We start from the raw sequence: 26,172 nt of genomic DNA, 5'->3' as shown, positions 1-26,172 counted from the left end.
AGCAGCACCTCGGCGGCGGTGATGGCGGCGTGCGGCGGCGCTCCAGCGAGGGAGGACGATGGGGCGGCCATGGGAGGATTCAGCAAGGCCGGGCGGAGTGGGGGCGCTCGGCGGCCCAGCGCAGGGGCGCGTGCACGCGGCTCGCGGCGAGCAGCAGCATGCCGGCGGCGGCATGGCTCGGGAACGAGCGCGGAAACTCGCGGAACGCGATGGAACGAGGAGAGCATGAGCTTCAGCGAGTCGAGGGAAGTCAATTCTAGCCTTTGGTTGTCGAAGATGATGACCGGAAGTGGGATTTCACCGCCAAGTGGATCTCGGTGGCCTTGGCAGCCGATGGTGGAGCTCGGGCGTGAGCAAGAGAGGCCAGCGTGGTCTGGGAAGGCGAGGAGGGGGTGAGGCACCTGGGCGAAAGGATAAGGGCGCGGCGGGATGGGCACGGCATGGACACGGGACGCATGTCGCGCGCAACGCGTGCGGGAGCGGCGCCGAGGCCAATTTGGCCACGGTGACCACGCACGAGGAGGAGAGAGAGCAGAGAGAGCTACATGTGGGCTTGATATTTTTGACCCATCCAATTTGAATCTTCAAATTTCGTTTAAGACTCCTAATTGAGAGCTAATTGAGGGGTGTTACACCGACGACGGGCCGTGTGGGCGCCGGAGCCTGCCGGCCAGCCTCTCCTCCAACAGCACGGTCTCGTCCTCCATCTGGGCGGCCAGGACAGCTCGTCGATCGGGCGCAGGGACGTGGCCGCCCGGCGCCCCAGCGACGCGGCGCGGGCGATATGGCCATGTCGGGGTGGCCTGTCGTTGAATTATTCTCTGTTGTGTGCATGCTACTTTTTCCACTTTTCATCTTGTTCTTTTTCCTCCTTCGTCTTCTCTTCTTCTCTTTTAGCTCCCCTTGTTCTAATGGAGGTGGCAGCCTCTTCTTCTCTGTTTATCTCCCTTTGTTCCGATGGAGGCGGCAGCCAGTAGGGGAAGGGGGGTTGTTCATGTTGTAGTTGAAATTTCCGGGTCGGTTCATATGGATTCGTCTACAAATTTCTGTGTAGGAGGACTCAAGGGTGGTGCTGGGAAGTTACATGAGCCTATACTTTTCCTCTCAATGGCTACGAAATCAGATTCTGGGAAGATAATTGGCTAGAAAACGCTAGTCTTAAAAATTAATACCCAACACTTATTGGATTTGGGTATATAGCTTAGCCACATTTGAAGCAATCGTACAAGCCCTCTGAAAACGACACGCTAGATCATACAATTTTTTTTCGAACAAAAATATAGGACATCCCAACAATATAAGAGTGGTACACTAATTCAGCTCAGACATCCAATTCACACAAGATGTGAAACCAAGCCGCGCGCGGTCGTACGGTTTATACTTGATGAACAGGTACATTTAAAATTGGAAACATACCAGGTGCAAATCAACCTATCCGTGGATGGAAACTATGCAAACTTCGATTTGGGCCACCGGATCAACATCCAAGGGGAGGGCGCAGGGGGAGTGGGAGGGGGATTTTGACGCCTACTACTCCAAATCCTTTAAGTGAACATGCATCGATCTTGCGGATGCTTTGCCGCTTAGTTTTCTCTCTTGATCGTTGGCGGATGCTTTGCCGCCGTGTTGGATGGTTGACTTGTCTCCCTCGTAGGCAACGTTAGTGTTGATGTATTCCCCTTTCACAGGTCCAGTTGGTTAGGTTCTGAGGTGGAGGTTCCCTTAGTTGCCGCCCTTTCTTTCTTTGTTGCCGTGGATTTCCTAGGTCGCTAACCACTGTCTTGGTGGAGCTTTGTTTTTGCCTTAATAGCCTCTGCTATTAACGTTTGTACTGGTCGGTTTGCTTTTCTCTTAATGAAACACGTGCTTAGGCACGATCGTGAAAAAAAAAGTTTTAGCTGTAGCTTTGTTGTGGGCAATTTGGCTAACTAGAAATGATGTGGTGTTTGATAAAACAAGATCAAAAACTTTTTTCAGGTACTCTTTAGGGAGACTTATTGGCTACGCCTTTGGGCGGAGTTTGCAGTGATCTAAGGATAGAAAGGAACAATTGGCCATCTTAAGGATCAGCTTTACCTTCTTCGCTTTCAGTGGTTGGATGTCTAGTAGATGGATTGATCTTGCATGTGTTAAACTTTCATTTCGTTTTGTTGAGACTTTGTGTGCTGTCTCCATGGCGAGATGCTGACTCCAAACTATTGCCATAAGTGGTATGATCCTACTTGGGTAGATGAAGCCGGATTTTTAATCTTTTATTTATCTAAAAAAAAAGTAGAGAATCACTCGTCATCAGTTACCACGTGCGGCCTAAATATTCTGACAAAAATAGAAAACTTGATTATGAACTCTTATTAGCATTGAAAACAACAACCATTAGATCTATTTTATATTTTTAAAAAGATTACGCACCTTTGAAATTATACAAAATAGTATGAAGTTGTATTGCTAGTCGCAAATTTTCTCTCTAAGAACCGCACTCTTTGATTTTGCTTTGCGGGACGCACACTGTCCTACAGATTTTTTTTTCTCCAAGACACAGTGGGGTGTCATTTAGACAAAATCATATATATATACAGACAGGGCGAACATCGAACTGCTTTTCATCTATATATTTTAGGCCCCGGAGCGGCTCTCGCCCGTAACCCTCCGAGCTTCGAGCATCTTCAGTCTGACAGTCTCGGTACTGTCGACCTCCGAGTGCGTTCTTCCCCACCGGAAGCGCGGCGCTCCCCGGCCGCTTCCTCCACTCGCTCCAGATCGGCAACCGCCCGGCTGCGTATCGCCGCGTCTCCTCGAGGTAAGCTTTCCTGGGCGCACCGTCGTGTATAGGCGATTGAAGGGCATTTCAGCAGTTTCCCCTGCAGCCTCCTCTTTGTTCTTTCCTTTCCCCTTTCGTTTTTGGAGAATACTGCCCAAATCATTTCGTGCATGCAAGCCATAAGTGCTAAGGTTTGGATCCATGGACCTTGCTGCATGTTGGGATGATTGGAATCGTAGTACACCTAAGATTCTCAGTAAATCTCATCTCATCCCACGAATTCTGTGTTCTTTCCCTCGCCAAAAAAAAAGTGTGTTCTTTGGCACCTCACGACGACAGATAACAAGTGCGTTGATTGCATCCATCGATCTGCAAATTACTGAATAGACTCGATATTTGGGAAGAAGCTAAGGTGTGGAGCTTAATCGCTGACATCGTGGTAACATCGTCCCTGTCTGTTCAACCACATATTACTGTCCATGTTCCACACTAAACAAGTTAACAGACTACTCCTACCCACTTTGCCCTGAATAAGGGATCAAGTAATTTCAAGACAGATTAAGGTGTGAGCAAAAAAACTAAACTAATTTATCTCTGATTAATGCTACATGCACGACATTTTTTTACGGGCTATAATAGCCATGCATTGTATTTTTGGAAAGATATTATGATTCTTTGCCAAAAGCATCTAGGATCCCTTCATGCTGCAAAGAATTAGATTTTGGTTGTCTAAGTCAAACTATTGTAAGTTTAACTAAGTTCATAGAGAGAAATGTCAATACTTACACCATCTAGTAGGCACATTATAAAAATACATTTTTTTATGAATTCAACAATATCGACTTAGCATTGTAAATATTAAAACTCTTCCCAGTAAACTTGGTCAAGTTAGAAAAAATTTAACTTAGGACGAAACCAAAATCTAATTCCTTATTTTAGAACAAATGTTGAATGTCTATATCTTTTGTATTTGAGAATAGAGGGAGTGTTGTGATGAAGCATGGTTAAGTTTAGGCCAATCTCAGTGGTAGTTTTATGAGCATTAAATAAATTGTCATGTCAATATTTTTTATGATGTGGCAGTATATTAATGAAGAGGGAGTTTAAATGGGTTTCATCGGATGAAACACTGCTACACTATTTCCTAGACAGTTTGTGTCCATGAAACTTCCGTTGAAACTGTCCTTAGTCCGATGTTTTTGCTCTCTGTTCCTGGCTCATTAACTGTTCTCGCAATCCCTTATCATCATACTCTATGGCCCTCTTTGGTAGAGCTCCTTCATCAGCAGCTTCTCCATCGGCTTCTAAAGAGTCACGACTTTGGCTACAGAGAAGGAGCTCCATCAATCCCGCTCTTTGGAGCCGATTCACGGAAGAGGAGCCCTGGAAACTCTCTCCCCACGGCTCCTCATGCACCTCGACAGGATCCCAAAGATGCCCTTGGGCATGCACTGGCCGCGGCAGAGTAGGCGACAGCGGCGGAGCTTGGCATGGCGGCGGAGTCAACGGCAGCGAAGCCCGGCACTAGGGAGCAGGGAAGCAGCACGGGGGCGGGGCTCGACGCGGAGGTGGAGACGACGGAGGCAAGGCTCGGCGCGGAGGTGCAAGCGACAGTGACATGGCCTAGCGCGACGCCAGAGGCGGCGACAACGACAGAGGCGAGGCAGAGGGGGCTGCCTAGGGGCAGGGCGGCTGTGGGCAGAGGTGGTGGAGCGAGGCGAGGAGCAGCCAAATGGATAAGGAGAGGGAGGAACGAAAAAGGAAAGGGAAAAAGGAAGGGGAAAATGAAAAGAAAAAGAAATAAAAACATAAAAAATAGTAAGGGTATAAAAGACATTTGACATCGTAAATCTATTTTACTTTTCGCTTCACTAAAAAATCTGCTTCACCAGAGAAGCCACAGAGCCGTTTCAGCCATATCTCGTGCGTTTCAGGCATTTGCCATGACAGGGAAGACATCGGCTTCCCACCTAAATCCCGTCCTAGCGGCATGCATCATGCCAGGCAGACGCAAAGTCCAACGCGCGGAGAGGCACTGACAAAGAGAGGCCGCCTGTCACAGCCTCAGGCTTCGGCGAAGCCACTTGGGCCCTGTTTGTTTATGAGCAATTTTTTTTAAAAAAAGAGAATCTTACATGCATGACGTATTAAATAGAGTCTATTTGTAAAAATTTTTTATAGATAGGTGTAACTTTGCGAGCCGAATCTAATGAGCATAACTAATCTATGATTAGATACATTAATGCTACAGTAATTATGCTACAGTAATTATGCTCTAATCATCCTCTAATCATGCGGTCAGAAGCCTCATAAGCTACGGTACCTATGGTTGTCGAGTTGGTTTTGTAATTAGATTTTATTTAATATCCCTAATTAGTGGTCAAAGTTGTAAAAAGTTTTCACAAAAATTTTCTACACCCATCCAAACACGGCCTTAGGTCTTGTTTATTTCCTTCCCGTAAAATTTTACGACTAGAAAATCTTGTATGTATAGAGTACTAAACGAAGCCTATTTGCAAAACCTTTTCACAGATGCGTGCAACTTTGCACAACGAATTTAATGAGCCTAATTAATCTATAATTAGCTACAGCGATGCTACAGTAACTATCCTCTAATCACGCGATCAAAGGCCTCATTAAATTCGTATCGCGATTTACATCAAGGATTGTGAAGGTGGTTTTGTAATTAGACTTCATTTAATACTTCTAATTAGTGGTTAAACGAGAGTAGAAAATTTTAAGGCCTCAATTAAACACGGCCTTGACATAGAAGGCGATGCCATTATAATTCCAAAGCAAAGTTTTTGGACAGGCCAGTCCTGGGTTTTGTCGAGGTGAAATTAGAAACTGGCCCCTTAATTTACAAAAACCAATCTAATATTCCATACAATGTTTTCTTAAATATATTCTAGTTTCCATACTATATATATACTCACTCCATTTAGTAAAGATCTTCACATGAGTATTTTGGAATCTCCCAAATTTCATCTTCACTTGAGTAGTGCTACCTATGTTCCTAAATAAGTGTAGTTTTAGCATTTACAATTTATTTTAAAATAAGTGTAGTTTTAGCGACTCTCTCTATATCACTCCTCCTCGTTTTCTGTGCACTCTCTACATCTATCTTCTTTCTTAATTCATGGGTCCAAACCTAAACCTACACTTATTTAGGAACAGAGTTAGTACTCGGCTTGCTTACCCTGCACCCTTATCAACTAGAAACTGGGGGCGCACCGTTGGTGCGCCAGTTTGAGCTGGTCCAGTGGATACCGATAGTATTAGCGCAAGCTATGTTTTACAAATTTAAAAGGCTATGTAACTATTTGAAACTATCTTGAATGACCTGATTTTTAATTTTTATTTGTATTGTATGAAACTTTGAATATTATTTTGGGTATCGAAATATTTTTTGTGGTGAAAGAAGGGATAAGATAGTTTATTAGGGGGGGCGGAGCACAATTAGTCCAATATTTAATGTATTTGTGAAAACATGTTGTGATTAGTAGAGGTGTCATTTTTTTAGGAAGTAGTTGTTACATTTAAATATGATGTGCTATTGTGGAGGTAGCATGAGAAGCCATAGAAGAATGGTGATCGAATTGTATGTATAGTATTGCTATTATATTAGTAATGACGCGGCAAGGCCGCGTGGATCTGTATCCCGCGTTGTAGTACGGTAGTTGATGCGGATTTTAGTTCATGCATGTAGTTGTTGTGTACAGGCAAATGTATAATTTGTTTAAAGCAACTTAGTTAAGTTGAATCCACTGTTCTATTATTTTCGCATAGATGTCATGGTCTGCAGCCCGCTGTTGTAATTGGTATGATTTGAGCATTCAATTGTCGTGATGTTAATATTTAAGTACTATAATATTTTGGGTATAAAAATGGAGGTATGTCATTTGTAAAAGAAAGGATAAAATAATTTATTACGGAGGGTGGTGGCGCGGAGCACAATTAGTCGGATACTTAATCTAGCTTGTGAAATCATGTGATAATTAGTATATGTGATGTTTTTAAGAAAGTTGTAGATATATTAAAATATATCACGTTATTGTGGATATCGCACGAGGAACCATCAAAAATAGTAGTATAATATTTTTTAACAAAATAATATGCTATGTTGAATGGATTATGGAAATAATTGTGGTGAAAGAAGGGTTAGATAATTTATTAAGGAGGTTGGAGCACAATTAGTCGTGTACTTAATGTATTTGCGAAATTATATTGCAATTAGTAGCGCATTTTTTTATAAGGGAGCGGTGGTTGTACTAAATAGGACATGTTATTATGGAGGTAGCATGAGAAGCTATAGAAGAATAGTGATACGATATTATATTTTTAGTAAATTAAAATGTTATGTTAAACGAATTATGAAAATGCTTTGAATTTAAAAAACTTTGCTATACAGTGAAGTTATAGATTTTGAATTTTTAGGCAACTTTTGTATTGATCACTTTTTATTTAAAGTTATTTTGGTGTCAAAATTATAGGTGCAATGGGTCGCATGTAAATGTTTGTTTAAATGAATTGCGAAAGCATTTTGAAATTTAAAATTTGCTCTATAATGAAGTTGTAGTTTTTGAATTCTTGATTAAATTTTATGTTGAGCAACTTTTGATTCCAACACGTTTTGGTGTTTAAATTGTAGGTATAATGTCGCTCGTGTGGAAGTAATGGATGAAACGGGTTGTTGTTTGATTCAATTAAAATCTGAGGGTTTTTTTGAAAAAAAAAACTGAGAGAGGATAAGGACGTCGGGTTGATTTTATGAGAACTTAAGGTTTTATTTGTAAATTTCCTTCAACCAGCACTGTTGGATTGCGGGTTGATTTCGAGAAAAGCTGAGGGTTTTTTTTGCAAAATTTCCTGAGAGAGAAACTTGGACCGCGGGTTGATTTCTCTTAAGTTCGAGGATTTTTTTTTTGCAAAATGACAGGGAAAAACACGATCAGGACCGTCTGTCCGGTCGATCCGACGGCCGGGAATGGCCGGCGATGTGGCCTGCTTCCCTGGCCTTGGAATTGGTCAGGATTCGTAGGTAGAGATTAGTGGCATGCATGCCCTTTAATTGTGTGGTCCCCATGCTCCATGCCTATGTTATTGCCAACGCATGCAAAGTTAATTGCTCCGACTCGCATACACATAAGCTGCTCGCATACCATGAAAGATAATCAATGGTTCAATTACCAATGTAATCCTATATTCCCTTCGTTCCAGAAATGAGTTTGTTTTGGGCATCGGCACGGTCTTCGAAATGCAACTTTGACAACTATGTTTTGCTATAAAATATTTTTAAAATATAGTCAAAGTATACTTTTATAAAACAATGTTTTGAGATGAATATACTCATACCGTTTTCACATCTCACAACTCAACAAATAAAAAGTCTATTTATAGCCAAAGTTTGAAATGGTTGACTTAGAACAAACCCAAAATGAACTTATTTCTGGAATGGAGTGGAGTAATTATTGCTATGGAAATAGTGTCATCATTTATTCACTCACTAATCCAAATATTGCATGTATGTATAAGTTCCACAATATGCGATTAATTACAGTATCAGACAATTTAAAGGGGCTAAGAGGTAGATCATCTTTGGAAGACTTATGAAAGGTTAAAGGTAGATCTTCGGTGGATTGAGGGGGGTAACTACCTCTTATCCGTCCTTGATATTCGTGAAAACCCTCATGTGTAGATCTGGCAAGGGGGCTGGATCATCGCTTCGGGGGCCCAAGGTGCAGCTGTTTTGGTCAGGCCATTCGCCATATATTTGTATGTGACGTTGTGAGCAGTGAGCACTTTATTTTGCAAGACCCTCCGGTCAAACATTTGCTCTGTTTTTGGAAGCTAGGCATACTTGGCTGTACACGTACACTCATAATCTGCACAAAATGACCCTAAATTTTAACTTATTGAGAAAATTTAGCACAGCAGACGGAAGCATGGTGCATTTTAGTGAACTGAAAGAGAATTTTCCTCTGTCTGACAACACACGCCTATATATCTTGCTGCAGATTTGTGCTCATCACTAGTCAGTAGTCACTACATCTCCCCGGCGTTATGGGCTCCGAGCAGAAGCTGTGCATGGACGAAGCTCTTCTGGAGCAGCCTGTGAATCAGCATGCACCGGAGAATCACGATAATCATCGTTGGCGGCCCTCGGTGCTCACGGCGGCCGGCTTTGTGTTCTTGACCTTCAACTCGGCCATTGCCGCGCGCAGATCAAATGGAGACACGGGGGCCATCTTCTTCGTGGCCTTCTCCTACCTGGACCTCGTCATTCTCTTCTACTTGCTGCGCCAGTTCGAGAGGACACCGCCGGCGTCACTGCGCCGTGAGCGCATCAAGATGGCGGTGTGGCTGCTGACCACAATGCTCACCGCCGCCTTCTCGTACAAGGTGGCGGAGATAATGCCCTTCCCGGTGCAGGTGCTGGTGTGGGTCATGGCCGGTCTGACCGTGCTTGGTGGTTTTTACGCCTTGTTCCTGCACCGGGAGGAAACTAAGGCATAATGAGGTATGACGACTCTAGTTGACCCTGCTTCAATTGTCTCTTTTTATATATAAAAAAAGTAACCATGCAATATTATATTGTTTCAAATAGAGATTGCCCCACCTTAAGGTATGCTAGTGAACTGAGATTTTTTGAAATTGAATGTACACCGTTTCTGTTTGTATGGATACAATACAATTGATCTATTGAGTCCATGTGAATGAAGAATAGGAGTCACTACATTACTCAGTTTACAGCAAAAGTGGAATTTGCAAGGTCCAGTGAGGACAAGAGTTTAGAAAACTTGCTGCTTGCATGACATGCTGACCATGAGGTCATCGTCACTTGCATAATTGCATCTCTCTTCGCATGCCATCAACTCCTATGCCATTCTTGCAGATAATTGCTACTAGTACAGTCTCTGGAATGGTCACTCTGCCTAAATGCATGCTTCTGAACATTAGTGCTAGCTCTAACTCCTGGTTCATTTCAATTTTACAGGGTGATGGCAGTGGGATTCAAAGACTTTCGATTATCACGCTTGCGCTTCTCTTTTCGACGGCGTTCCTCTGTTTTGTGAGGTGTTCCTCTGTTCTGTGACTACACCCTAGTGGTTACTATGGTTACTGTCCACCAAATAATCACGAGCCTGCATCTTGTTTTTTCTTATTCTTCTTCGCGGGAGCGTGCTCTGTATGTAATATTATTAGCACCGGTCCACTGCGCCGTTGAGCCTTGAAGGAGAGTTCCACTGCATCATTATGTCATAGTATTTTCTTTGCATGTGTAAGAGCAAAACCCAAGTATTTCAGCGTCTGCAATGTAATAAATAATCGTCGAACAATCTGAGATCTTTCGAAATGGAATTTCCCTTTCATTTGCTGGTGCTCCTTGGAGGTACTGACGGGCCGATTTTGCAAGGTCAGTTTGCATTTGCATCAGCTAGGTGTAATTTCAGGCCGCCCCCTGATCTGCTCCAAGGGGCAAGCCAACCATTGATTCTCTTGTGTTACTACCTGGTACTAATTTACAGGCAATATAATAATACTATAAAAGAAACCATTATCTTTGCAACCTTGAAGACCGAGGAGCAATTGTGTCAAGGCAAACCCTGATTTCGCATTTGCTTTGATTTGCATGCAGGGGACGGTGATGTCAGTGGCTGATGACAATGGCATGCAGTGAAGTCGCCTTCAGGAACTTCAGTTGTCGTTTCCCTACGCTTGATATTCCTCCGATAACACCCACAGATTCCCCTCGCAAGAAGAGAGTTTGTCTTGTTCATCAGCTTTGGAGATGCCGAGACTCTGAGCATTCGTTTGCTTTGTCATATCCATCTTTCGGCGAGCAGAATCAATGCTCATGTGGACTCCTTTGTGCTTTTTCACCAAGGGAGATAGATGATGCCATTATCTAAAAAAAAAAAAGGAGATAGATGATGCTCGCACGTGCGCACGCACTGAGAACAACACAGCAACTTGAGCCAGAAGCCCCGGCCCGGTTCACGCCTGCGCAGCCATCGCTGAAATCATCAAAAGAAAGCGCCGTGAATTTGTCCGGATACTTGTGTTAAGTAATCTCCTTTCCTAGTCGCCTCACAATTTCGTCAAAGGCCTTGTTTAGTTCTCTTCAAAATTTCAATTTTTCCATCACATCACCATCACATTAAATCTTTAGACATATGCATGGAGCATTAAATATAAATAAAAAATATAACTAATTGCACAGTTTGGTTGTAAATCACGAGACGAATCTTTTGAGTCAAATTAGTCCACGATTAGATATTAATTGCTAAATACAAACGAAAGTGCTACCGTTGTTAAATTCTAAAAGTTTTTGGAACTAAACAAAACAAGGTCAAAGTGTTATTGCGCTATCGATCACAAATTCACGATGACGTTTATTAGTTTTTCCTTTCTGGACAGAGTGACACCGGGGAAAATTAACAGGACCGGCGCAACCGGCATGTGTCGTCGTCGTCGTCCTCTGTCACTTGAGCAGGAAGGTGTGAACATCTGGGGAAGATGGACAGCTCTGCCCTGACAAAGGATACACCTCACATCGACATGGCTTGTATGTAAGGCGTCAGCAATTAGATGCAATGGTTGCCGTTGCTGACATTTCCATCCAATGTGACGCATGCGTTGGGAAGAGGCCCCCTACCTGCGCCAATCTTCCCTACTCGCATATGCGGTAAGAAACCTCGTGCCGCACACCATCCTCCTTCAGCCGCCATCGGAGGCTGTTGCCGCTGCTCGTCGGAGCGCAACCGCCAAGGTTCAGGTTTGGGTTCCGAGCGGGGCGGTGCGGCGGCGGCTGGGCGACGGGTGGTGCAGTGTGGCGATGGCCATGCCATCGGCCATCGGCGCAAGGAGGGAGGCGGCGGGGGAAGCGGAGGGGGCATCATGCCGGCATGGTTCACGTAAGGCGGAGGTGGTGCGGTGGCGGGTGGGCGTCGGACGGTGCGATGAGGCGGTGGCCACGCCGCCAGTTGCAAGTGGGAGGAGGGAGGGGTGCTGGTTGTTGGCCATAGGCATGCGAGGGGTGTGCAGTGAGGGGTTTGGTACCGATTAATCGGTGTCGACGGCCTCCCACCAACTTGAAGATCGACTGACTCTTACGACTCACGGGCGATGACCCGTTTCTGCTACCACCCTGACCCGTCACTCGCCGCCCCTGCCCCCATGATCCCCCCTTCCGCCATGGCCACCGCCGCCTTCACCGGCGCCGTGCCCAAGGGTCCGAAACTGGCGACCAAAGGGGGTGAATGGGAGCCGATCAAAATTTCTTTCGAAATCGATCCGTCGGCCTATATCCCGAAAATCACCACAAATCCTCAAATCCTAGATGAAGTGTGGAGTAGCTATAGAAGAACTAAACCAACACAGATCAGCCCTAGGAACGAGCGAGAGAAAACACGGAAGCGATCGAGAAAAACTGCAAACCTCACAGTCAGGGACCGGTCTGACCGGTGCAACGATCCGGTCTGACCGGTCGTGCTCGCCTGACCGGTCTCACCGGTCTCACCGGCCGGTCTGACCGGTGGCACCCAGACAACCCCGTGAACAAGGCTTCAAATGTTGAATCTTGAGCAAACGATGTCCAAATCCAACGAAACTTGGAGGATACCTTCACAACTGTTCCGTGAACATATCCCCAAGAGATCTCTACCAAAAGATCAAAGGAACTTGGGAATTTGAGGGATGATCAAAGAGGATTGTGGTTTTCTCAAGAACCTGAAAAAACTCCAATTCGTGAGAACTCACGATTCCAGAGGGTTTGGCACTAGGCTAGATGGATTAGAATCGTTACAACGAGTTCAACAAAATACGAATCCAAGGGCTTGTCTCCTCCAAACACAAAACACATCAAAAGAGGAGAATTCAAGCCCAAAACGCAAAACTTGAGAAGGGAGGAAGGGGAGGACGAAATTCCAGCAAACAAGTGATGAACTTAACACGATTTCATTCAAGAATTTCAGAGGTCATCACCTATACAAAGCTAGAGCCTACCACCCTATCATCCACCCTCATCTTTTGGAGAGATTAGCTATAACCTAATCTTCCTTTTGCGTTGGAGACCTTGGCCCTAACCTAGAGCAGGAGGAAGGGGAAGGAGGAAACAAAAAGGACTCAAGAGACTCAACCCCACGAACAGGTGAGGGGGGGACTTATATAGCCCAGCTGCGCCCAGACCGGTCGGAGCAGCAGAAAACCTGTACACGATCTCATCCGACGGCGGAGTTTCTTTCTTCGACTCGAAGCCTTCTCCGCGATGCCGCCACATCGATGAAGATCCGGTCCACAGTTTTGGAGGGTCCGCGAAACCCGGGTAGGTGGCAGGTTTTGAGAAAACCGCCAAAACTCCACGCGCGGGAAGATTCCCGCCTCCACGCCGTGGCCCTGGACGCCGTTCCCGCCTTGGCCTTCTGACGGCCCTAGACGCCGCCCGACGCCCATCACCTCCTCGCCCGCAGCGAGGCCCTAGACGCCGTCGACGCTCGTTCCTCCGCCAGTCCCGAGATCGACGCCCATGCCTCCACGACTTGGCGTCTTCAACCGCCGTCCGCCAACTTGGTTTTGTGGCGCAAACCAAGAAACCCGCCATCCACCGGTGCTTGCGTCCCTCGATCCAGGAGTGGACGCCACAGCTGCCGCCCGGCCCGAGCTCCGGTCCCGGCTGCCCTTCACCGCCGTCCACCGCACGGTCCATCGGCCACAGCACCTCCACAGCAGCTCTCCGTCGACACTCGACGCCCGTGTACCTGCAACCAAAGACTAAGCACATGATCACACCGCACGGTTGATAATTCACTCATCACAGCCAGGAATGAATACTACTCATTCCTCACCAACTACCCACGAGCGCGCTCCATTTCTGCCACCGGTGCCTAGAGGCATTGATGCCACCTCGCTGCCACACCCCTATCCCTCGCAGCCTACCCTCCCCTAATCACTCCAACTGCCGCCTTCTTCCTCCTCCAGCTCTCCAACTGCCGCCTTCTTCCTCCTCCAGCTCCCCCACCCCCTGTCCACCGCCAGATATGCACCCACCACCCCTCTGCCACACTAACCCGTATACGACGAGATGTCGCCGCCCATAGGGGATCTCCCACCTCCCTGCTCCAGTGGCTCCCTCGCCACCTCCGCTCCCTACCGTCCCTCCACCTCCACTGCCAGCTGGTGCCCCGCCCTGAAGCTCCCTCCCTCTAGGTCCCCCTTCCCCCTAACCCTAACCAACAAGGAAGGAGTGAAGGATGACAACAACTATCGCCTTCTTCCACCTCCAGATCCCCCACCCTGTTGTCCAGCACCATCTCAGCCACTGGATCATGATGAGATGTTGATGAGGGCCACCCGCTGCCCACCAGGGTTCTCCCTCCGCCCCACTCCAACAGCACCCTCGCCGCCTCTACTCCCTGCCTTCTCTGCTGTGTCCACCACCGGCTAGTGCGCCACACTGAAGCTACCTCTGGGTCCCTCACCCCACCCCACCCCACGCCCACCCTTACCCCTAACCCCGACGAAGGAGCGAAGGATGGCAATAGGCCGAGCAGCGGCACGCACGAGGAGAGAGGGCGGCGTGAGGAAGGAGAAAGAAGAAGCAATCACCGCTATCCATTGTTCTCACGCATGAATCTTAGGGTCCACACAGAGGATGCTTCTTCTCGATATAGGATTCGCGCATTGGAAACCGAAAGAGAATCTCTCAGCTTCTTGCTCGTCTACCCATTGGTGGGTCGTCTGGGTCTGCCACAAAGTTTTAAATAGCCGGCTATAGCTTCCGCTATAGATGGCTATAGCTGTTAGGAAGGCCAGTAGCTATGGCATTTAGCCTGCTAAATCTGGCTATAGCCCATTAAATGCTGGCTATAGCCCGCTAAGCATCGTAACGACCGCCCTGCCGCTAAATATCTTAGCCGGCGATTTAAAACATTGGTCTGCCATGAGGAATCGGAGCTGCAGGCCGCTTTGCAACCAGCTCTCTGTCGCGGTGTGTGCGGTTAGTTGTCCAGTGAACTCCTGCCATTTGTTTTTTTATTAAAACACCGGAAGAGAATCAAAGCAAAAAATGAGAGAAAACAGAGATTGTTTTCAATCGGCCCAGCTAAATATGGATACAGGATATTGTTTTATGTCGGCCCAAAGAGAGGCGTAACTGGGCCTTTTCGAGCTCAGCCGGCCCACGCCGCTGACCAACTGCGCTCTCAAGTGGATCGCTCCGCCGCCGACGACATCGCCGCCGGCCCCGGCCCCGGCTCCGGTGCTGCCTCGGTGCATACACTGCTACGGCGCCACCCCGAATCGCCGGGCTGCATCCAAGCGACCGGCCGGCCGTGCTCCAGCCTCCGCCTTCACCTCCCGTCCGGCCGCCCCCTGGTTCGAAGCAGGGTATGTCCGCTGCAATCCCAAAATGCTATTCCGTTGTTCGATTTTCTTGAACTTGCAATACGCTAGCGATTAGCGAATCTATATGGAGTTGATGTAGCGCTTAATGGTCGGTTTATAAAATATTTCTTCGTAATCCCTTCTTGGTAGGGACGTAGGTTGTTTACCAATTTTTGTTTCGCAAGACACGGCTTCATTGTTCATAATTGATTATTGCTGTATGTAATCCGCCGTGTAAACAAAAGCAGATTTAGGCTTTTAGCAGAAGGAGACGGCTTCAGGCATGGAACCATGCTTCTCCCGGGTTTTCTCCTCGAGCTGACTGCAGCCAGCTGGCTTCTGAAAACGATGAAAGCTTTTTTTTTTTTTTATGGCTGGAGGCTGGAGATGGTGTTGTTGGATCAGGTTTGCCTCTTCTGCTGCTGGCACTCCCCAGGTAGCACCTTGATCATTGTTTCAATTGTTCAATAAGAAAGATCTCGATGTTCAGCTAGAAGTTGGCAATGGTAATACATCAATGTTCCTTTGTTGCTCATCTCTGGAAAATAAGCATGTAGGAAACTGCCAACAAATATATAGTATGACACAGTGTTTTCATACTAAGATGTAACCTTTATGTCAATTCAGATGCAACCGGAAACGATAAGGAGCAGCCGAGACAGTAGCATGCCTCATTCGTGACCTTGCCTACTTTCTTGGATTTACGCATGTCCAATCGACTACATATCCTGCTCACATAAGACCTGTAACGCCTAAGCTATTTGAGGCTTCATCCCTGAACAGACATGCCAAACTTGTCTCTTATTGCCTGCAACTCTTTCAAAGCATCTCTAATCTGTATGCGATCCATTGGATTATCATTTGAGCATGAAATTCCAATCTGCAGAACTGATGTGATGCAAACTATTCTTGCATCTCCTACTTTGACCGAATTTGATATTCCTTTTCCATCCCCATCATTTGATAATAATTGCTGGTCTGCAATATTGATTACCCTTTCCGGGAGTGCCATCTGAACATATTTATGAAGACTGAGTTCGTCTCCAAATTTACTGTCTGTCGGCCTTCTTCCAGTAAACATCTCCAGCAATAATATGCCGTAGCTGTAGACATCACCCAGGATTGAAACTTCATTTCCCAAACCATACTCTACAATCACAAATATATTAATGTAGAAAATCACAACATAAGCTTTAGCATTTGTATTTTCGGAAATAATTTTGTGTGAGAACAATAACAATGATTGTCCTTATCTGAACGAAAAAATATAATAAAAATAAACCTATTGAAATTTGGATTATGGACTTATAGGTTGGTTAATAAATTGGATCGTGAAAATTACACCAGTGCAATTTGATTAACTACTCTGATTTTGTCAATTTCAGTGGCTGTAACATACCTGGAGCGGCGTAGCCAATTGTTCCTCTCATTCTAGCCCAAGCACTTGATTTCTCAGAAGTGTCATTGGAGTCTTCATGGTAGAACCGTGCCAGCCCGAAATCACCAACATGAGCAACCATGTCGTCATCGAGGAGAATATTGCTAGGTTTGAGATCGCAGTGGATAATTGGCAATGGCTTGTGCTGGTGTAGATATTCAAGCGCAGAAGCCACATCAATAGAGATGTCTAGTCTTTGGACAAGGTCAAGCACCTTGTATTCACCATCTTCCTCAACTGACTGGTGTAGCCACCGCTCTAGACTCCCATTTGGCAAGAACTCAAATACAACGGCTTTGAAGTCATTGCCTCTAAAGTCCACACTTGAGCAGACTGTTAAGATCTTCACAAGATTGCGATGTCTAACACATCTCAAAGTCTCACATTCTGCAGCAAAACTTTGAGATGCCCCATGTTGTTGGAGATTGAGCACCTTGACAGCAACTGTCACTTGGAGTTCTTTGATCATAATCTTTCCCTTGAATACCGAGCCGAAGCTCCCTGTTCCAATGAGGTTCCCTGAAGAGAAGCTATCTGTTGCACTGGATAATTCAGCATAAGAAACCCTCACATGGTACTCACTGATGACTATTGATGTTTGGAGGTTTTTCTTTGTCTTCTTGTTCCAATGAAATAATGTGAACAGTACAAATGCACCACAAAGACATGCGCTTCCTACAGAGATTGCTATGACAATCCTCAGAGTCAAAGATAGCTTCTTGGTGGTGTGGCTGGAGCAAGGTGGCAACTTGAACTGAGGGATACCACCACATAGGCCATCATTTCCTATTACTGTGACAGAAGAGGCATTGCTGAAAATTCCATCGCTTGGAACTTCTCCTTTAAAATTGTTGAATGAGAGATTCAAAGCAGAAAGACCTCTCATTTTTGCAAGGAACTCAGGAATGTTCCCAGATAAATTGTTGTGGGAAAGATCAATCGTTGAAAGGCCTTTCATCTGCTCTACTGATAATGGAATTGTCCCTTGAAGGTTGTTATGAGATGCATTGAGATACTGCAATACCTGACACTCTCCAAGGGTGCCTGGTATCTGTCCAGATATTTGATTACTGGAGAAATCAAGTGTTGCAAGATTCTTGAGATTACCAAGTTCTATTGGCAAATCGCCAGTCAAAACATTATTTTGGAGATACAGGTAACTTGACAATGTGCTGATAAGGAAAAGTTCTTTAGGTATATGACCAGCAAGGCTGTTTTCTGAAAGGATTAGTTCTGCTAAAGGGCATCCTATGAGACTAGAAGGTATGCTTCCACTAAGTTTGTTAACATGAAGATGAAGTGTGCTTAGTTTTGTAAGATTGCCTATAGTTGGAGGTATCGGTCCTGACAGGTCATTCCCTGCTAGGTACAATCCGGTTAGTCCCTTTAGTTTGCCAAGAGAATTAGGAATAGTACCCTCCAGATTATTGCCATCTAGAGTAAGCATGTACAGATTCACCAAATTCGCTATTTCTTCAGGAATCTTTCCAGTTATATTGTTGTAATTCATGTTAATATACCTCAGATTTATGGAGAGATTGCCTATTATACTTGGTATCTCACCCCCAAGCATGTTGTGAGGCAAGGATAACCACTTCAAATGACTGCAGTTTGTCAAGCCAGCCAAGAATCCCCAGCCCTCTTCTTTTGTTGCTTGAATCTGATTGCTGCCAAAGTTTAATAAGTACAAACTCTTTAAGTTAATTCCTAGGCAATCGGGAATTGTACCTGTAAGTAAGTTACCTGCTGCTTCAATCCATTGTAGCATAGAGGCATTGCACAAAGAGGGCGGAATGGGACCATGAATTTGATTTTTATCGATTACAAAGAACTGCAGATTTGGAAGGCTGTTGCCCATATCGATTGGTAAAGACCCATTGAGGTAGTAGTTGTTTTCTACGTCGAGAATTTTCAGATTGGACAGATTGAACAGAGATGGAGGCAAAGGACCTTCAAGGTTGTTATAGTCTAGGTCGATTTCTGAGAGTAGGTGTAAGTTTCCAATGGAACCAGGAATGGAACCTGTAAGATTGTTGTTCGACAGATCTATGATTTCAAGCAAATTGAGGTTTCCCAGTGACTCTGGAATGCCACCAATCAGACGGTTGGCTTGAACATCTACATATACTAGTGACGTCAGGTTTCCAAGCTGAGAAGGTATGCAGCCAGTGAGATCATTGCCTCCTAATTCAAGTTTTGCCAGAGATGTAAGGTTATGCAATGGTGGAATGCTCCCTGTAAGATTGTTTGTATGGAGAGTAAGAAAGGTCAACGACGAGAGGTTTCCTAGTGACTCTGGGATAGAACCAGACAGTTGATTGGAACTTAGTGAGAAGAAGCTTAATTTAACAAGGTTACCTATCCCAGATGGTATCTCTCCAGTTAGCTTGTTGTATCCAATGTACAAAAACTCGAGATTCACAAGATTGCTGAATTCCGGAGGAATAGCTCCTATAAGCTTGTTGTGGCCAAGATTGAGTACCTTGAGATTATGCAAGGAGCCAAGCTCTTGGGGTATCTCCTCTTGCAGGTTGTTGAAACTGAGGTTGACGTTCTCCAGATGCCTGCACTGTGAAAGCGATGGGGGAATTGCAGCCTGAAGAGAATTACCAGACAGGTCCAGATGCTTCAGGTACTGGAGCTGGCCAAGCACCGATGGTATGGCACCATGCAGGCGGTTGCCGGTGAGTTGCAGCCTCCTCAAGAACGTCAGGTTGGCTACTGAAGAGGAGAAAGCTCCAGAGAGGCCGAGATTCTCAAGATCCAACACAGTGACACGGCCACGACGGCGTCCCCGTCTGCCGCAAATCACGCCGCGCCATTGGCACATAGGTGTGGACTGGTTGCCCCATGACTCTAGAGCTTGCGATGGGTCAGCACTGATGAGTGACTTGAAGGATAGGAGAGCAGGGTGGTCAGTGGCGTTGTTTGCGGAAACTCCAGGTATCAAGCCTGAGTTCGTGCTAGCAGCAAGTGAAAGGAGAGGGAGAACAAACAGGAGAGACTCTGCACCTGCAGCCACCATTGCTGGGGAGGTGCTGTCTGTAAAGGCTGTTGTAAGGTGAGTCGCTCAACAGATCTCAATATGAAGGCTTTTTTAAAATGGCTCTGCAGTCAAGTCGTCGAAGGTCCTTTTCAATTCAAAAAGATGTGATACTTTAATTGTGTCACTGTTATGCTGAGGAAAAAAAAGATGCACTGTCACTTTCAATTAAACTATTGCACCCAGTTGCATTTTATGCGTTATTTGTAATAATATGATTATTTTATATGTCTATGCAATTCACTCAAATTAGTAAACCATCTTATAATGCTACAAATATGACAATTGGTTTGTATAGTCGCTAAGGAGAGGAGAAAATTACTATAGATTAATTACCAGTTTACGAGGTGAACAATACGAATTATTAAAAAAATGTGGGGGCATGAGCTCTGCCTAATCATTAACAAAAATGTGTTTTTATGTTCAACAGATTAATGCACATTTGCGCATGACAGTTTTCGTCCATGCTCATACGGGGCCACTTGAGGCCGGAGCAACAAGAGGATCAAAGGATAGTCGTCCTAATGTTGAAGAAGTGCCAACCTTTTGCGACTACTATGATGTGTCCTTGAAAGATCCTGCTCGTGCACGAGTCAGATGTCAAAGCGCTAGGCTGTGAAGGCCCTCTGATCCTAGCCACTAGGCTCCATTGACTTGATACGATCCGTGTAACTCTGTTCTTCGTCTTTGCATATATAGTAGGACTCATGGATGGATGGTGCTCAATAGGTCTCAGTATGGTGATTCCTAGAAATGGGTCTGCAGTAGTCAAGTCGTCAACGCCAAAGACCCCTCTCAAGTCATCGATACAGATTGCCTGTAAAGTCTGTCACCCGGTGACCCGGTCAACAAAATAGCGCTATCTATTTTGGCTTGGTGTTATTGGAGGTGGGGTTGGTTTCCACTATCCAGGGACTAGTTTTTAGTCCCTGTCACATCGAATATGTAGAGGTAAATTAAGATGACTAAAAATAAGTTAGTTGTAAAAATAATTCTATAAGCCATGACCAATTGACGAGATGAATTTTTAAGTCTAACTAATTCATCATTAGTATATATTTACTGTAGCACCACATTGGCTAATCATAGTCTAATTAGATTTATTAGATTCATCTCATGAATTAGCCTCCATTCATATATTTTATTTTATAATTAATCTATATTTAATATTCTTAATAGATGTCCAAATGTTCGATATGACATGGACAAGTTTTTAGTCGGGTGGAAACGAACAACCCCACCATCAACACAAGTTTCAACGGAACCAAGCGCCAACTCCCCGCCAGGCACGCAGAAGGATCGACGCAAGTTTCAACGGAACGAAAGGCCAACTCCCCGCCAGGCACGCAAAAGGCAATAAATGCATGATGTAAACACAGCGAATACGGACGGGTATTAGCGATATTGTATTTGTTTTTATATTTTCGTTTGAATACGAAGTCGAATAAGAATAGTGTTAGTTTTTGTCGGATAAAATTGTACTCACTCCGTCCCAAAAAAAAATATGATTTTAGGATTTAAAATTTGTCCCACAAAAAATAGTATTGTAGCAGTTTGTTTCCTTATTTTTATGCATGCAGGCATGCAAAGGTCTATAAATGGCAACTAACATTGGTTAATTAGGAGTATCTAAGTCATTCGACTTTCACGCTAATCTGTCTGAAAAAATCCAGAATCATATTTTTTTTTGGGACGGAGAGAGTAATGAATATTGACGTCATATAAATATAATTCTGAACATTCGGATACTGATCAGTTACAGATATTCGTCGGATATTGAATATTCGAACTCGGATACGGACGGATAAAATCCCTTCTAAGTCGGATCGAATGCGAATACGGTCGGAAAATATCCGTACTATTTACATTCCTAATGTAACTCGTTTATCTCATATATGTTGTACTACTATTTAATTGGTCTAAGCACTTGCCCAAACAAGCTATAAATAGCCTGGCAGCAAAGTGGAGGGTGACGACGGTGAACAGCAGAAAGGGAACTAGAAGCTCCATGGCCAGGCTATGCTGCTCATGACGCTGCAGGTTATGCAGGACGAAGAGCTGTAAACTGGAGAGAAGGCCAGAAAAAGAGTGTCAATGTGGTACACTGCAAAAGGCCTCTGGGTACTAAGAAAATCATTCGAGCTCCCAATCAGTTATATTTTCTAATAATCCTGATTTTATTAGAAAACATATAGCATAAATATCATTATTAAAAACCACCTCAAAAGCTAACTTGGATGGTTCTATATTGAAGAGCTCGTCGAAATGATCAAAATGGATATATTATTTGCATATTTTGGAGCTCGGACGAAGTATATATAAAATTTAAAAATTTAAACTCAAGACAGACCAATCAGGTCGCGACATGTGGCCAAAACCGCTCTCAAATCCGTCCGGGGACCAAACATGAACTGTTTTGAGAGTTCAGGGGGCACCGGTGTCTGGTGGAGACGTGGAGTATTGCGAGGTCGCAACATGTGGCCAAAACCGCTCTCAAATCCGCCCAGAGACCAAACGTGAATGGTTTTAAGAGTTCAGGGGGCACCGGTGTCTGTTGGAGTATTGCGGTTGAGGGGACAAATTCGGACTCGGACGAGAGTTCAGGGACCTCCGACGAACTTTTTCCAATTTTTTTTCTTAGCCCAAGGCCAGCCCAAACTATTTAAATGAATTATTTTTTCATTAAAAAAGAGTAGAAAGGCCGAGCCCAGCCTGAAAAATGGGCCCGATGTCGTCAACGGTCATGGGCGGGACTTTTTAGAACAGAAAAAACTGAGCTCAGGTGCAATAGGAATCAGGATGTAGTAGTCCAGTCAACGAAGTTCAAGCCCAGGCCCATTTCTGTGTTGCTTCGTCTCGCCTCACCCCTCTTCGTGCTCTGTTTCTTGCCGCCACCCCCGCCGTCGGCTCGCCGCGTCCCTTCCCCCGTTGAAGGAGGCCTTGGCTCTCGGTCTCGGGTCCTCCGTCTCGCAGAGGCTAGCTCCTGCGCCATCGCGTCCACCTCCCGCCTCGTGTCTAGATGGACAGGAGGTAAACGGCCTTTCTCTTCCTAGTCTATATGTCCTAACGCATCTGCTATTACTTACCGCAGAAGAACTAGCGACAACTGACCCTAAAGATCTGTTGTAGACTTGTAGCCCCTTGGAAGGAGACTGGATATTTAAATCCCTGAATATAGTTTTAGGATTATATGTATGGTAGATTATGTGGACTGCAGCTTTAGAAATCTGAGACAGCAAATGCCCATATGCATTGGTTGCTGTTTGGGAACCAGAAGCTAAGTAGCAAATTCCTGTCTTCGGTTCTTGAGTCAAAACAGCCCCAATGACATTATCTTCAACAGCCACATAAAGACTGAAAGGAACCCCTCTCCTAGGCGCCTTGAGCACAGGTATTGAAGACAAATAAACCTTGATTTTTTCAAAAGCCTCTTACTGTTCTGCCCCCCAAGTAAATTCGATTTCATTCTTTAACCGAAGGATAGGAGTAAAAGCATCGATCTTACCAGACAAGTTAGATATAAATCTTCTCAAGAAATTCACCTTGCCCAAGAACTTCTTCAAGTCTTTTTCGCAGGTAGGAGCCTCAACATGCTTCATTACTAACAGTTTGCCAATTTTCTAGCTCGAATTGAAAAATTTATAATTCGGCTTTTATCAACTGATATTACAATTTTCAACCAGCTCAAGACAAATACATAATCAAAGTCTTGAGAACCCCTTGCAAACTGATCTGTTGCATAGAAACTTCATGAGTTAAATTATCATTTGCCAATATTTTGCCCCCCGAGCACTTAAATGTCGTTGAGCTCCATATCGTTGTACTTTTGGTGTAGTCTCATGTTCCACTAGCTCCCCATTGCCTTGTACCGAGAATGCTAGCGGTGTTTCTCCATCGCAAAGAGCCGAAACAGGCAATTCCAATTCGGCTTTCTATTCTGCTGCAACCTCAACCGGTCTAACCGGTTGCTCTGGGCGGTCAGACCGGTCGCTTGTACCGGTCAGACCGGTCGCCTAAGGCGGTTCGACCGATAGTGCTGGCTGATCAACTGCTTTGACTCTCCATACCTTTCCCTGAGGGACTATAGGTCTGTAGTTGTTGAATTGTTTATCCCTCAGCCTCTTGAACTCTTGGTCCTTCTTCTCCTGAGCACGTAGACGCTGCAACTTTCGTCTTTGAGTACGAGTCAACTCTGGAGGACACCACCTTAGTTGAAAGTACTTTGATGTTGAATTACTGCTGATGGCCTCATGATCATTATCCATGATCGGCCTCCGGACAGTAGGATTGACCGATTTACCAAAAACCATCGGTCTTGTACCCGCATCATTGACAACCACTTTGATATTGCCGATATGGAAAACATCATCGGCTTTAATTTTCTCTGGATCAATAGTGGGTTGTACCTCTTCTTTCTTCTCCTGGACACGGTAAACCTGTCTCGGAGAATGAGCTTTGCCCGGCCTCTGATGAGACCGGTCTGACCGGTCAGTGGCGATGGTCTGACCGGTGCAGGCTGCCGCCTCTGACCTAATTGGTTGGATCTCAATCGATCATGCACTGGTCATGCAACCTTGCCGAACACAGGCCTTCTGTGATCCTCCTTTCTGTGGTGAGATGGTGGGTATAGCATCGGATAACAATACATCCAAATTCCTTCATGCCCCATGTAGGACAAGAAAAATCCGATGCCGGTGACGCCCATGGCGTGGTAGTACACATCTTCTGAGGAGGGAACGCTGTAGTGCTGTCACCCCTACGCTTGCTGGATTCTCCCCTAGGAGAAGAACGCTTTCCTTGACGCGGAGGTGAACTTGGTTCTTTTTTTAGTGGCCGACCTTTTAGAGTGGCCTTTGTGTACTTGTTCAGTAGCTGAGCAAAGGTGAGCTTCTGCTTTGTAAAACACCCCTGCACCTTTAACTCATTAACCTTCCGAGTACCTCCTTCCGGGCGCTTAGGCTTGAAAGTTCTGGGCCGACCTTTTGTCTGACCGGTCTGACCGGTTGAGCCAACCGGTCTGACCGGTCGTGCCTGTGACAACCCAGATTCTTAAAACGCTAATTAAGAATTAATCCTCCGAAGATGCATTTTTGAAGTGGGTTTAATTTGAACACCTACACGTGTTTATACGCGTGTTAACAAAATTTAAACCTTAATTCAGGAACCATTCGTAACATTTAAACCACTGAGAGAACACGCCCAAACTGTTAATGACAATTCAGCGTGGGTTAGACCTAAAACGAGCAAGGAAATTATAAACAAAAATTAGGATTAAAACATATCAAATTAATTTGACCCTAAGTCAGAACACGTGAATAACTTTTTAACCATTGCGAGTATGCTTATGAAATTGCATAGGCATCTCACCAACATCATGATGAACCAAAGTCTAGTTGAACTCAAGAGGAGAAAATAAAATTTTGCACATGAAATGACAAGTTGTTTCAACTCAAGTTTTATAACATATATTGATTTTGAAAATTCTTTAATTAGGCCTAAAAGGTAAAATTCAAATCGTTGCTTAAATAAACTTTTGCCTAAAACCAAAGTTGTAAAGTTTTATATGACAAACAACTTTCATTTTCAAAGTTTTCCGAGTTTCAATTGAAAATTTTGATTTTGAATCGAGTCAAAATCATTGACCAAAGTACCCTTTCTCTCTCCCCCATCCTCCTCTCTGCGTTGACGCCGCGCGCGCAGAGCGCTCGAGTGCGCACGCTCGCGCTCGCTGCGCCGCTGCCGCGCGCGCTTGCTGAGCCCGCTGCTGTCCTGCTGAGCGCCATCACCACCCCACTCGAGCGCGCACGCCCGCCCTCGCTGTGCCGCCCGCCCGCACGGCACCCCACCATGAGTGCGCCGCTCAGCGACGCCGCGCTGCTGCCTCGCCGCTCGGCGACAGCCGCGTCCGGCCGAGCGCTGCGGCCGCTGCCCGAGCTGCCCGAGCTACCCGGCCTCCCTGCCCGCGCTATCCACTCCTCCTCTCTCCCTGGCCGCCTATAAAAGGCCCAGCCCGAGCTCCTCGCGTGCCCATGGCGCCGCCACCTGCCATTGCCGCCCGAGCTCTGAGCTCGCCGCGGACCGCCGTCCTCGACCCCCACATTGCCCGATTAAACCCCACCAGCAGCTTCGCCTCATTCCAGTGACGCTCCTCGACCCGGCTGGTCATCCCCATCGCCGCCGGCGCGCCGCCGTCGCGGACAGAGCCGCCACCGGCAGCCCGCTCGCCGCGGAACCCCTCCTCCGCCCCACCTCGCCCCCAACGAACCCCCAGCCACCTTCCTCGTGCCTCGGTGAAGCTTCTCAGACAGCTCACTGCCACCCAAAGCCGCTGGAGCGCCGCCCCCGCCACGTCCGCCCGCCGCCCGCCCCTGCTCACCGTGGCCGGCGCGCCACAGGCCGCCTCCGCTCACACCGAGATCACCTACGGGTTCCACTTGAGCCCCTGGTGCTAATCCCCCACTTCCCCCTCGTTGCCGGCGAGCGACCTCGCCGGATTTCAGCCCCCAAGGTCCGCCCCTCCCCTGTTAAGTCCGGTGGGGACCTATTTGC

General features: G+C 45.9%; 2 protein-coding genes across 2 annotated transcripts; one reads left to right on the top strand and one right to left on the bottom strand.

Annotated features, from left to right (window-relative positions):
- The first annotated feature begins 2,604 nt into the window (after positions 1 to 2,604).
- On the top strand, positions 2,605 to 10,134 carry LOC120700080. The gene is made up of 3 exons (XM_039984244.1): positions 2,605 to 2,797; positions 8,776 to 9,278; positions 9,756 to 10,134. The coding sequence occupies exon 2, from the start codon at positions 8,822 to 8,824 to the stop codon at positions 9,272 to 9,274; it is 453 nt and encodes a 150-aa protein (XP_039840178.1). The 5' UTR covers positions 2,605 to 2,797; positions 8,776 to 8,821; the 3' UTR covers positions 9,275 to 9,278; positions 9,756 to 10,134.
- A 5,505-nt stretch (positions 10,135 to 15,639) lies between these two features.
- On the bottom strand, positions 15,640 to 19,849 carry LOC120700077 (receptor kinase-like protein Xa21). The gene is made up of 2 exons (XM_039984240.1): positions 16,542 to 19,849; positions 15,640 to 16,291 (listed from the first exon to the last, which is right to left on the bottom strand). The coding sequence occupies exons 1-2, from the start codon at positions 19,603 to 19,605 to the stop codon at positions 15,912 to 15,914; spliced, it is 3,444 nt and encodes a 1,147-aa protein (XP_039840174.1). The 5' UTR covers positions 19,606 to 19,849; the 3' UTR covers positions 15,640 to 15,911.
- Positions 19,850 to 26,172: the final 6,323 nt, after the last annotated feature.

Source organism: Panicum virgatum, chromosome 3K, assembly GCF_016808335.1.
Source record: "Panicum virgatum strain AP13 chromosome 3K, P.virgatum_v5, whole genome shotgun sequence".
Taxonomy (NCBI): Eukaryota; Viridiplantae; Streptophyta; class Magnoliopsida; order Poales; family Poaceae; genus Panicum; species Panicum virgatum.
The sequence above is the reverse complement of the archived record's forward strand: the minus strand, read 5'-3'. Positions and strand labels throughout refer to the sequence as shown.

Bases quoted from the DNA above. Each gene is read 5' to 3' on its own strand.
- LOC120700080 (XM_039984244.1), top strand. From the start codon at position 8,822: ATGGGCTCCGAGCAGAAGCTGTGCATGGACGAAGCTCTTCTGGAGCAG.
- LOC120700077 (XM_039984240.1), bottom strand. From the start codon at position 19,605: ATGGTGGCTGCAGGTGCAGAGTCTCTCCTGTTTGTTCTCCCTCTCCTT. The intron at 16,292-16,541 runs GTATGTTACAGC...TTGTGATTGTAG, and splicing joins AATTGGCTACGCCGCTCCAG to AGTATGGTTTGGGAAATGAA.